Source organism: Leishmania panamensis (genome assembly GCF_000755165.1).
Source record: "Leishmania panamensis strain MHOM/PA/94/PSC-1 chromosome 27 sequence".
NCBI classification, from domain to species: Eukaryota; Euglenozoa; class Kinetoplastea; order Trypanosomatida; family Trypanosomatidae; genus Leishmania; species Leishmania panamensis.
In genome coordinates this window covers 120,307-132,439 of record NC_025873.1, presented here as the reverse complement: position 1 = coordinate 132,439, position 12,133 = coordinate 120,307, and the positions used below count along the sequence as shown (strand labels likewise).

Genomic DNA, 12,133 nt, shown 5'->3' with positions numbered 1-12,133 from the left:
AAGGGGAACGGGGTAACGGGGAACGGGACGGACGTAGGTCGACTACTACACTACCTACCCACCACGACGGACGAACGACTACCACTACAGAGAGATATATATATATATATATATATATATATATATATATATATATATATGTATATGGCATACAGATATAACAGAGAGATCGTACAGCAACGGCAAGAGTAAAACGAATGAGCAACACGAAGCAACAAAGAGATGGCCGATGGGGCGCCGCTGAAGTCCTTCGCGGATGCAGCACCAGAGAAAGTGCGTGCGCACCGCTGCGTGGGTGTGCGTGTCGTGATGCACTCCAGACGAAAAGAGGGGGGAGGGGCACTGGCAAAGAGAGAGAGGGCAAAGCGGTCATGTCGCTCCGTGCGGACCATGACGGGAGACAAATGAGAGCGCCGTTCTCTCCACACACGCCTTTACGTTCCTCTACGCTCATCATACGGCGCGCCACAAGTGACATTTGCCCGACCTCCGCCTTCACATCGTCGTGCGCTCCGCCTCGACACGCTCGCCGATTTTGACCGGATTGTGCACCTTCTCCACACTCCACTTCCCGCCGCGGGCGATACGGAGGATGTTCGTGTGGTGTCGAATGACGACCTCGCGGTGGGTGACAGAAATCATGCGCACATTCATGCGGCGCAGGTGGTTCAACACATCCTGCTCCGTGTCATCCATCATCGATGTCGCTTCATCCAGAATAGCGACCGGGGTCTCCTTGGTGCGATCCATGCGCAACACGTGGAAGAAGACGCGTGCCATACTGATGCGCTCCTTCTGGCCACCGCTAAGGCTGCTCCAGCTGTACGACTCATCCCTGTTGCTTGGATCGAGACCCATGACTGCACTGTCATAGCCACCAATGATGCTCACTACTGTCTGCGCACCCGCCAAGTCGAGTGCCTCCTTGATGAGAGTGCGAATTTCCAGTGTCGGAGCCTCTACTGCATCGGGAAAGCAGATCTGCTCATACAGGGTGCACTGAGGAGCCATGTAGCTGTGTTGTGGTGCCAAGAAGAAGCGCACAGAGGTGTCTTGGGAGAGTACGCCGGACTTGGGCAGCCACAAGCCGCACAACATGCGCAGCAGCGAAGTCTTTCCACAGCCATTCTCGCCGAGGATAACCCAGTCTTCGTCACTGCGAAGCTCCACATTCATGCCAGAGAACAGATGCTGCCCTGTCGGTGACTCCAGCGCGAGGTCCTCCATCTTTACGAGCGGAAACGTCTCTGCATCTGGAGCGTGAGTGATGTTCTTCATCTGCGTGTACACCAGCGGTGAACCCGGCAGAGACACGTAGCCGGGGTTGTGGTGCATGTAAATGAAGGTGCCAGCTGCAATGCTCCTCAGCGTGTTGTCAAACTCAGCCATCTTCGTCGAAAACTCCGTCAAGTGCGAGAGCTCGCGAAAGTTGACGACAAAGTCCTTCACGCTGCAGTTGAGATCCTCAATCAGCTGAATTTCGAGGTATACAGCGTTGAGCGACCGGTGGTAGTGCGAGCGACGCGCCCCACTAAAGGTGACGCACTGCGCCACCACTGTCATGAGGGTCGAGAAGGCTGCCTCCATTATCTCGAAGTTGCCCTTCGCGAGGGCCATGTGATCGAGCGACTCCTTGAGCATCGCGAGCGAGGTGTCCAGTCGTTTACACGCGTACTCGCCGGCTGCGTGCATGGCTATGCTTTCCACATTGCTCAGGTAGTTTGTGAGCATGCGGCGGTAGTCATCCTCGCGCATAAGCAGCTGGGAGTGAATACGGCCTAATGCTGGAGTTAGACAACGCAGTACCAACACAGCGCTGGTGGCGATACTGCTCATGATGAGGGCTGACTTCAATCCAGCTTGCTCCACAAGCGCCACCATAGACGTCACACACCCCAGCCCAGGCAGCACAAAGTAATAGGGCAGCTCCGCAAAATGCTCCGCGAATTCGCCACAGTAAGTCGAGATGGCTGTGTCGGCTGCCTCCAGACGGTTGTCCAGCATGGTTCCCTGGTAGTACACAAGATGCTTGTAGAAGCGCCGCTGAAAGGTGCGGCTCAGGCGCTCGCGGTAGCACCCAATCAGCCACGATCGAAGACCTTCAATGGCACCGTTCGCCATACCTGTGGCGAGGCCCAGTGCAATACGAACCATAACTTTGCTCACAAAGCGCGGCAACCGCTCCGACCGCACGCCGTGCAGTATCGTGGACAGCACCTCGCCATTTGCCTTGGAGACCCATACACGTAGTACGGCCTTGACGGCGAACAACAGAATGAAAATGACGGAGCCGACGGCCTCACGGCAACGCCACGTTGGCAGAGCGATGCGTGCGATCTGAAAAAAGCAGTGGAATAGTTCCCATGTCACCTGCGTGTCGTCCTCGGTATGCACCCCGGAGATGGTTTGACCATACAGGCGTAGATAGTAGCGCTGCATCAGTAGGGTCACAGTAAACATCGCACAGGTCCCCGTTACTCCCAGTCGACGGGCAACCGACATCGAATACATGGCCGTCGTCATGGAGTTCGATGTTTGGAGATGAAACTGGGCCTGCGGCATTCAAACACTCACCAGCGGTGCGGCCCCTGCGTGTATGCGTGCAATCCAGGGAAGAATTCGCCGCCGTGTAGGGCTCTCGATGAGGCCCTCCTAGAGCAAACCACAAACAAAGGACTTACAAAGAAAATGGCGGACGCACACCGCACATGTACTAGACGACGTAATGAGAAGAGCAGTGAAAAGGCAAACCACAATACGCACGGAGGTGCACAAGAGATAAAATGGAATCGCTTGTAGTAATGACAGAAGAGAGAAAGGGGGGGTCATGATAAACAGGGTAGATGTCAGAGAGCACACGACCTGACTCAGCGCGCTAAAGAGAGCCCCGTGCAGCAGACACACCGCAGTCTCGACCGCAAAAAGGCATTTTTTTGTTCCAGCGCGTCTACATTCAGCCCTACAGCGGGAGCGAGACTCCACGCGGCCCGGCACCCGCGCGTCGCAGGTCGCCTCACAGCCGCCTCCATCATGCAGGTCGGCATGCCGTGCATGTCCCTCGCGGGGCCGCAGGCTCCCCACACCAGTTGGCAGCGGGGGCCGGGTGCGACACACTCCAGCCACGCTGCAGCTCGCTCACACCCAGCGCCACGCACGACCTCGCCGCAGACGCCAGAGTGGCGATGCATCGCTCTGCCTTCCCCACGCCGTAGGCGCTTGACCCTGTCACCGCCAGAAGTGGCGCGGCATTGGCAGGGATAGAGAGGGGCTGCCCGGCCTCCCCACACGGAGGGGGCGGAGGGCGCTGGATGCCGTGCGCCAAGGGGTCCCCGGTTATTCGGGTGAAGAGGGGTACAACGGGAAAAACCACGCAACCAAAATGGTGAGAAGAAGCGTCGGTGCGCTAAAGAAGACCACTGCGCACACACACACACGTACACACACACGTACAGCACGAGCAGCAATCAAAAGGAAACGCCCATGAGTGGTGGGGTGTTTGTGTATGTCTAGGATGCAAAGGTGAAACCCTCGGAGAGAAGCGTTGTACTAGAAGGGACGCTCTATGTCGTTGAGACGGCTGCACAGCATGCGGTGCGATGTGTGCTACAAGTGGGGAAAACGAACAACAAAAAAAAGCACACACATATGAAGCGCTTTCACAGCCATGTTGTCAGGTGGACTGACTAGTGCGCTCGGGTACCAGGTGTCTCTGCGCTGGCACAGTACTGAAACTATCGCTGGGAGACCTTGGCTCCCTCACATCGTGTCTCTTCTCTTTCCTCGCACGACTCTCAGTAAGAGAAACGGTGGCTCTCAGAAGGAAACTAAAACTGTATTCCAAGTAGGGTGGCAGAAAGACGGGCACACGGTGGGGGCGTGGTGGGTTTATAGCGATAGACAGAAGGGAGAAATCGGGGCGTAAATCCTGCGCTTTGGGGGGGGAGCTGGTGGTATACGAGAGGGCCAGTGGTGTTAGAAATGGTGAACTACGACGCAGGGAAGCGAAAACAGAAGAAGTGACTAGCAGCGCATGAGCTGGATGTCAGAGTTGAGGGGCGTAGATGCAACTGTAGAGAGGGAGACAGCGCGCTTCAGCTTTCCTGGTGCCATGACACCTAGTTACCTCGCGTTGTTCCTCGGGGTCGCATACCACAATGCACGCGCCAGATTACCATGACATGGCAGCAAGCAGTCAAGCAGTAGGATGAGAAGCGGCGCGCACCCGGCAATGTAATACCCGTGATGTTACACAGGCCCTGGGCAAGCCAAATCCTTGTGCACTGCTGGGCACGTGGAGAAGCATCGAAAAGCCACTTGGGTCACGTTTCGGTTTCCGACTCCGCCTTCGCCGTGGCAGCTCACCGCAGCTCTCCACCATCATGGGCCGCCCCATACACACAAGGACCTCTACAGCGCAAGGGAAGCGGGAGAGTGTGCGTGTCATGGTGGAGAGGAGAGGAGAGGGGTGGGGTGGGGTGGGTGGGGGGGAATTCCAAAGAGAAGAGGTGCACGTCATGAAAACGCAGCGAGAGAAGGGGGAATGGCGCTGAGGATGTTGCCTTCGTCGCCCTCACTCGGTAACTGTACAGGCGCCATCCCATCCCTCACAAGAGCGAGGGCGAACGATTGAACAACAGAGCGCGACGCTAGGGTGACCTGTGTGGTGAGCGCACAAGGGCAGCGCTCATCGAGGACTGCGTGGAAAAGATGTCGCTTGCCGACGATGTAAAGCGGAGGGACGCCTCATACTGGGAGAGCGACTTTCGCGCATCGTAGTTGCGCGGGGTAAGGGGAGGGGCAGCAAAGGGGTCTTCAGAGGCGCCAAGACTAGCATCGCACGGGCTCATGTACCCCTCCGTCCCACCATCCCCGCTACACAGCGGCGACGTCGAGCTTCCCGTGTTCTGCGCGTCTACCACAATTTGCTGAAAGGGCATGCACGTACGACAGACGTGGTTGACGCTCGCCAAAGCAGCCGAGAGGGGCGCGCCACGTCCCGACTCTGCAGAGGGAGGTGTATCGAGAGGCGCAGGTGGGTTCGCAAGATCTGACGTCGCCGACGGAGGCTGCATCCGAGGGGAACGGTGGTGGGGCAACGTTGCCGGTGGGACGGCCCTCCTGCCATCCGCCGCACCTACCGAGGGCGGCAATCCCAGGGAGGTGCGCTTGCTCGCTTTGCCGCCGCTGTTGCCCGCCTGTCGATGTTTGGCACCTCCACTTCCGCTGGTTGCGTTCTTCGCGCTGCCTTTATCCTTCTTGGGTGGCTTCAACTGTCGGTTCGCAGCCAACCGCTTTGCCTCCACGCTCAGCGGGGACTGCATCTCGCCGATGAGCTGCAGGCGTCTCTGGTTCTCGGCACCGGAGTCACTTTCCGTGGTGTCGAGGTCCATGAAGCACAGCTTTAGTGCTCTGTTGCTGTTGTCCAGAGTTGCGATGCCCTTGTAGTACTGCTCGCTGATGGTGGGCAAGAGTCGCATGTAGTTGCTCAGCAGTTGTGCCAGTGGCGCGTACGTTTCAGCAGTCGCGTCTGTCGTGCTCAACGAACGCAGAAGCGAAGGGGTCACATTGGAAATCGGCTCTGTCGGCAAGATGGAGCCGACGGTGCTTAGCGGAGGCAACTGTACCGAGGATCCATGCTCCACCGCCTCGCTGTGCGAACCACTCAGTGTTTTCGCCGACATCTCTAACGGCGCATCACTATTCAAGCGGTGCGTGAAAGTCTCTTCGCGAGAGGCGCCTTGGTTGAGCAGCGGAAGCGCGGTTTGGCCACCGTTTGAGGGAAAGGGGGAGGTGTTGGCCACGCGGGTGGTGCTCTTGGGTGTGTGCGATTGCAGCGTGCCTGGTGAAGTCGATTTGCGGTGGTATGCCGCCGAGCGCGTCAGTGACCTCCCGTTGGCACCGTCGCAATAGTCGTCAAGCCTGAGGGCAATAAAGCGCCAGCACGGGTCCCAGCGGCTGTGTTCATTGTGTGTGATGGCGATGCCCAGCTTTATGTCAAGTAGATCGTGCCCGAGAACCTCGTACTCGTGCTTGTAGTCCATCACTACATCAAAGAGGGAGCGATACGCTAGTGGCTTGTACATTAGCGTCGACTTGCGGCTAAGGCCGAGAGCACCGTAGAGGATCGGCGCGGTGCGCGTGCGGAGGACGAGAACGATGTGGCGGTAGAAGTTTCCCTTCGCCTCCGACTTGAAGGAGAGGGGAATGCGGTCGATGTCGTGGAGTGTTTGCGTATAGTGCAACGCCACAAACGTCGCCTCGAGGCAGCGGATGGGCAGTGCCTCGTCCAGCACCTCCTTCGCCGTGAAAAGGATGCTCTGCAGCGAGCGGTGCTTCTCTAAGGAAAAGAAGGTGCGAGGCAGGTGGTTGTAGCTGAGAATGCTTATCTGTTTCTGAATGAATGGAATTTGCTCTGCGGAAGGGCGATCGCGAGGGATGGCTGTCTCGCTTGGCCGCGGGGGATCGGGCAAGTCTTCCTGGTCATAGAAGGGGTTCTGCTGACTGAGCTGCTCTACGATGGCCAGCACCTTATCTGGCATCGCCACAGCATGAAGGCGTGCCTACGAGTGACTTTGTGCAGTGGCACGTGCGTTTTCAGGGGGGCAGGGATGTGGCGTGAAAGGCGGTCGAGCCAGCGAAAAGCTAACGTGGCAGGGGAAAACGGTAGAGCCCCGATGGGCTGAGTGTCGACCGCAGCTATGGCTGGCCACACACAAGCCGTTTCAAATGGCCCTTTGATGCTTTGCAGACTCGTTTTTTTTTTTTGGCTTGAGGACGTGAGTGAGAGCAAACGAGCAAAAGAGGCGGAGAAAAAGATGGAGTCATGCGTGGAGGTGACCCGCAACAAGAGCGCAGGGAAAAGGCGACGTGCAACCAATCCACCACCCACAACAGCTGCAAGTAAGAGTGCGAACCTCACGGAAGGGGGGGGGGCGTCGGGGGCCCATGTAGGACAACAACGGAATCGTAACGATGCGCTCAGGAGAGTTAGACAGTATTGGCACAGAATGGGCAGATGTGTTGATCATGTACGATGCCGAGCCGCCAGCGCATTACGGTACGCCCCGGTCGTCTCTCACATCCGCCCTTCGCTCCTGCCTGCAGAGAGTGGCACGCTGCCCCTCTTCTCGGGTGCTCGCTCGCGTGTTTTTGTAAGCCAGTGCCGGTCCTCCTTCCCTCGCTGGCGTTGCACTCACACACGTAGCACGGCGCCAGTGCAGTCTAGCTGGTGCCATTTTTCCTATGGCACTATTCGGTTATTGTCTGGTTGCTTGGGGTGATCTCTGAGAACAAGAGTGGGCTGGTGAGGAGACGCGCAACGCTCCGCCCCCACCCCCCACCCCTCCCTCACCCCGTCGCGTGTTAATCGTCTCTTATGGCGTCCTTCTGCATACACACACACACACATATATACACTTTTCTGTTGCCTCTTCGGCGGAGGGGAAGCGAGCTCGAGTGCGTGAGTCTCTCAGAGTACATCCGTGGGCGTGCGTTCAGGTGTGCCTACATGTACCACTCGAGGGTGTCTGCGTCGTGTTCCTTCTTGCGGTACCACTCGTACTCACCAAACTGCCTATCGAATGCGCCTGATTGCAGAGAGAGGAGGCGAAGCGTGAAGCGCGGCCCCATCTCCTGCAGGCGCACCGCCTTAAGGCTGTCGAAGATGTAGCGGTGAGTGCGGAGAAATATGTAGTCACGCTGGTTGAGAAACGTCGCGACAGCGCGGCCAGCGTAGTCGCGGGTGGCGGGGAACAGACACTCCAGCATACGGGCGATACGGCGTCCGAGTCGTGTGTCGAAGTTCTTGAAGATGAGCTCCGGGTAGTGCTCTGTCCGAGGCGCCGGGTCCTCCAGCTGGGCGTAGCTTAAAAAGTTGGAAACACGAAAAGTGGCCGTCGGCCCCTCGGGGAGGTGCGAGACGATGAGGTTGTGCGGCTCCTTGATGCGATCAGTCACGACGAGGAGGTTCGTGAACTCGCGATTACAGCAGAACTGGGTGATCTCCTTTAGTGTGTAGGACTTGCGCGGTCGGTAGATGCTGTTTGGCACTAACCACAGCAGCTCCTTCACAAGCTGTTTTGTGCGGAAGCACGGGTGCTCGCCGGTGGTGATGAGGGTCCTGGGGTTCTGGCGGTCGCGGAAAAATGCGGCGAACTCGTCGTCAGCCTCGTCGTTGATGATCTCAGCGTCCTCTTTGTTCTCAAGGATGGTGACATCGACTCTGCGCTTGCGCTCCTTCGTCTTGGGTGTCGTCTTCACGGGCGCTTTGTCTTTAAGATGGAGGCGCTCGTTCTCCCGAGACTCGCGGCGCGCTCGCTTTGTATCCTTTTTCTGTTTTAAGATCTCCGTAAAGAGCTGCGACTTACGAATTGGCTGCTGTGTGTTGCGGTAACGCTCCAGCAACTCCGGGTCCACCTCCTGCGCCTTGCTCTCCAGCACGTGCTGCCTCTTCGCGTACGGGCGCGTGCGGTGCTTTGATCGTGCGCCCTTGCCCATCCTGTGGCGGGTCACGATAGATGAGGGGGGACTACGTGCAAGAAAAAGGCGAACAAGCAACCAGTTGAAAAGGGGTGCAAGTAAGTTGTGCGTGTGTGTCTTACCGAGCGCTGGGGTCCCGCTGCCGCGTATTTTCCCCTCTGCCTCCTTGGCAGCGATAGGGCCAACACCAGAGTCACAGCGACAGCGAACAACGGAAGGCAACAAGGGGACACACTCTACAAGTGAGCCCTCTCCTCTAACAGCGCACGCGCACAAAGGCCGCTGACACGCACACGTGGCGGCGCACGAGCTTGCGAAGTAGGAGCCTAAGGAGTCCTCTCGTCACTAAAAGTCGTCACAGCAAGAGAGAGGAAACAGTGAAGATGCAACAGCTGCGAAGCGTTTGCGCAAGCCATCGCAATGAAAGACTGCGACGTGCGCAAGAGTAAGATGAACAGAGTTGCACAACAAGACGGTAGTGTTGCGCGCACACACACACACACACGGATGCGAGAAGAGAGGTAGGTGAGAGAGACAGGCGGGAATGCACAGTGGACCAGTGGAGTAAACAGAAAGGGGAAAAGTGGCCATCCTCGTGGACGTCGCATGACAGATGTGCACTTTTCACCATCGCCCCGGCTATGGATCACAGCGCCGCACTAGTAAAACACACAGGAGAACGTCCACGCATCGTGGAGGGTGGTCTGAATCTGTTCCTCCAGCATGATTGTGAAGGGCGGGAAAGAAAGGAGACGTATTTTTCATTGGGTAACCTCCAAAACACTTCCGTGCGGATCGAGGCCCACAGCGCAGTATCGTCCACTGATGCCCAGTCGTTGTCAACTTTGCTTCGTTTTCTTCCTTTGCATGCGTCTCGATAACGACGGTGGCCGCCATCTCGGCGCACGGCATCCAGCGCCCTCCGCCCCCTCCGTGTGGGGAGGCCGGGCAGCCCCTCCCTATCCCTGCCAATGCCGCGCCACTTCTGGCGGTGACAGGGTCAAGCGCCTACGGCGTGGGGAAGGCAGAGCGATGCATCGCCACTCTGGCGTCTGCGGCGAGGTCGTGCGTGGCGCTGGGTGTGAGCGAGCTGCAGCGTGGCTGGAGTGTGTCGCACCCGGCCCCCGCTGCCGACTGGTGTGGGGAGCCTGCGGCCCCGCGAGGGACATGCACGGCATGCCGACCTGCATGATGGAGGCGGCTGTGAGGCGACCTGCGACGCGCGGGTGCCGGGCCGCGTGGAGTCTCGCTCCTGCTGTAGGGCTGAATGAGCACTCTGAACAAAAAGCCTTGCGTGGGGGTGTTTGATGTTCAGCGTCGCACGCACTTTTCTCCTTCCTCTGCTTTCCCGACGCGTGCCGGCCTCCGTGTGCGTGTGTGTGTGTGTGCATTGTTTTGAAATCCTCAAGGAGGAACAGCAGCAGCGATCGCGCAGTAGAGCGTCACCAGACCTCCTCAAAAGAAACCAAAGCGATGATATGAGAGCACGACAGAGCGTGAAGAGGACAGTCATCCTCTCCTCACAGTCCTGGGCAACAGCATCGCCTCTCTGGAGACTCGGCTGGCCACCGCAATTTCGGCATCACCTCAGTCACGCAACTGGTATTTGCGCCCCTTGAACTCTGCGTGTTCCTTGAGTGCCACCTTGAGAACAGCCTCGTAATTGGCGGCGTCCTTGTACTCTCGCATCAACGGGCTGTGCTGTATCTCCGCCCGCGAGAGAGGAGCCACAGCCAGCGCAGAGATGAGGGCTCGGTTGAACGCGGCTACTGCAGCATCGCCAGTTATCCTCGATGGCGCCCTCTGCAGCGGCTGCAACAACGTCGGATGGCGCGCGGCACCACCGGCAGCGCTGGCGGTGGTGCCGCGCGACGGTGTCTCCTGGAGGCCCTGGCGGAGCTGTGCATGGGTACGCTCCGTGACGAGACGATCACGATCATGCTCCAGGGAGCGAAAGCACGACGCATCGCCGGCAAAGCCGTTCGACACGCGGCTTCCATGCACCACCACGAATGGGTTGAAGGCGGAAGACACGTGAAGCACCTGTAGGTCAGCGCTGATCCTACACGCCTCGCTCATCGTGCAGCACTGTGCAAAGGGCACATCGCACAGCGCAGGGCTCAGAAAAAGCTGCCGGACAAGCGCGTCAAATCTCGCCGGAGTACGTCCAGTGGGAGGCAGCGTCACTATGCGCACTAATCCCTCCTCCACACACTCGGCCCATGACTGGGCGGGGCAGAGAGCTGCAAAGGCCGCCTGCTCTGCCGCCGCGACACTGTCAAGCTTGCGAGGCCGAGTGCTCAGCAGGAGATAAAGCTTAACTCTCTGTAGCACACTCGCGTGAACGCCAGTGCGTAGCTGGACGCTGGAACCGCTTTTCAAGGCGGTGTGCACGTCACGCGCCACGCACGCCTCCGAAGCCCCCCAACCCCGACAAGCCTCCTCTACATCGGCGAAGAGGGAGTGATACTCAGCCCATTGTCGATGCTTGTCGAGCAGACCTCGCCACTGCCGCCGTACTGCGGATACGGACGGGACGGAAGCACCGCAAGCCAGAGAGTTCTGCGGCTGCGACAGCAGCTCGACGAGTCGTGTCAGCGGTGTAGTGGCAAGCTGAAGCTGCAGCACGTCCGAGACAGTGTACGCTACCTGCTTTACCTCAGCAATCCAAGCGACAGAGTCAACTTCCTCCTCGTCGACGCGCAAGAGCACCGATGGCATCGTCGCTGCCCACGCCTCACGGCTGCGCTTTCTCCTTCGCTGCACATCGTACAACGTCGCTTTCCCTTTCAGCGTCGTCTCTCTGAGCGGATGCAGTCCAGGCAGTCTGGCCTCACGTCGAAGGATGTCGCTCGCAGTGGCGACGTCGCGCGCTCTTTTCAGCACAGCGGTGTTGTCGCCGTCCTCGCAGAAAATTAGCTGATGTACTACATTGACTACTTTACTGAGAGAATCGAACGCCGGCCATAAGATAGGGTCCGCGTATCGTACAAAGCGCCGAACCCGCAAGTCAGCCCACAGCACATCTCGCGCCCAGCGCAGCTCACTTAAGCGCTTTTCGTGTGCTTGCCGCACCACATCATCTCGGTCCGCGATGTCCTCGATCTTGGCACGTCGCTCCTCCTCACTGTAGACGTGCAAGAAGCAACGGTTGCGGCTGCCACGCTCCACGATGATCTCCGCCGCTCCACACAGTACTTCGTCACGGAGCTCCTCAGGAAGGAGCAGCAGTACCTGCGTGCAGGAGGAGTTGAAGGGCATGAGGAACGCGCGCGCGCGAATTCGGTGCGCTCACTTTTTCAGCCCTTCCTCCCTCCTGCTGCGGACAGCGACGGAGTCGAGAAGAATGAGCCGACCGTGAAACACACCTTCTTGGAAACCCCCGGCTGCGCACAAGTGCATCCAGGTAGACTTCACAGCCGACTTTTCTTCCAGCGTCAGCGACCGGTGGGTGTCTCCCAACGACGTGCTTTTCGCGGCCAAACGCGGAAACGTTGCTGCGACGTTCTTGCGTGATGATGCTGGCAGACACGGATTAGTGGTCACTCGCCACACTCCAGTGAAACTGATCGAGTGAGGCCCTTAGTATGATAGCAACTTTTCCTTTGCCGCACAATGTCGTCGTCGACGCTGCCGCCCGTGCGCAGAGCAGAAA

General features: G+C 58.4%; 4 protein-coding genes across 4 annotated transcripts, besides 2 other annotated features; all 4 read right to left on the bottom strand.

Annotated features, from left to right (window-relative positions):
• Positions 1-495: 495 nt before the first annotated feature.
• GAT3 (glycosomal transporter (GAT3), putative) lies at positions 496-2,562 on the bottom strand (the record flags this gene model as incomplete). Its single annotated transcript, XM_010701832.1, has 1 exon — positions 496-2,562. One exon carries the CDS (start codon positions 2,560-2,562, stop codon positions 496-498), a length of 2,067 nt encoding a protein of 688 aa, XP_010700134.1.
• A 382-nt stretch (positions 2,563-2,944) lies between these two features.
• Positions 2,945-3,342: a repeat region.
• A 1,304-nt stretch (positions 3,343-4,646) lies between these two features.
• Positions 4,647-6,539, bottom strand: LPMP_270450 (hypothetical protein; the record flags this gene model as incomplete). Its single annotated transcript, XM_010701831.1, has 1 exon — positions 4,647-6,539. The coding sequence occupies one exon, from the start codon at positions 6,537-6,539 to the stop codon at positions 4,647-4,649; it is 1,893 nt and encodes a 630-aa protein (XP_010700133.1).
• Positions 6,540-7,503: 964 nt separating this feature from the next.
• LPMP_270440 (RNA processing factor 1, putative) lies at positions 7,504-8,496 on the bottom strand (the record flags this gene model as incomplete). The annotated part of the gene is made up of 1 exon (XM_010701830.1): positions 7,504-8,496. One exon carries the CDS (start codon positions 8,494-8,496, stop codon positions 7,504-7,506), a length of 993 nt encoding a protein of 330 aa, XP_010700132.1.
• An 860-nt stretch (positions 8,497-9,356) lies between these two features.
• Positions 9,357-9,748: a repeat region.
• Positions 9,749-10,065: 317 nt separating this feature from the next.
• Positions 10,066-11,739, bottom strand: LPMP_270430 (hypothetical protein; the record flags this gene model as incomplete). Its single annotated transcript, XM_010701829.1, has 1 exon — positions 10,066-11,739. The coding sequence occupies one exon, from the start codon at positions 11,737-11,739 to the stop codon at positions 10,066-10,068; it is 1,674 nt and encodes a 557-aa protein (XP_010700131.1).
• Positions 11,740-12,133: the final 394 nt, after the last annotated feature.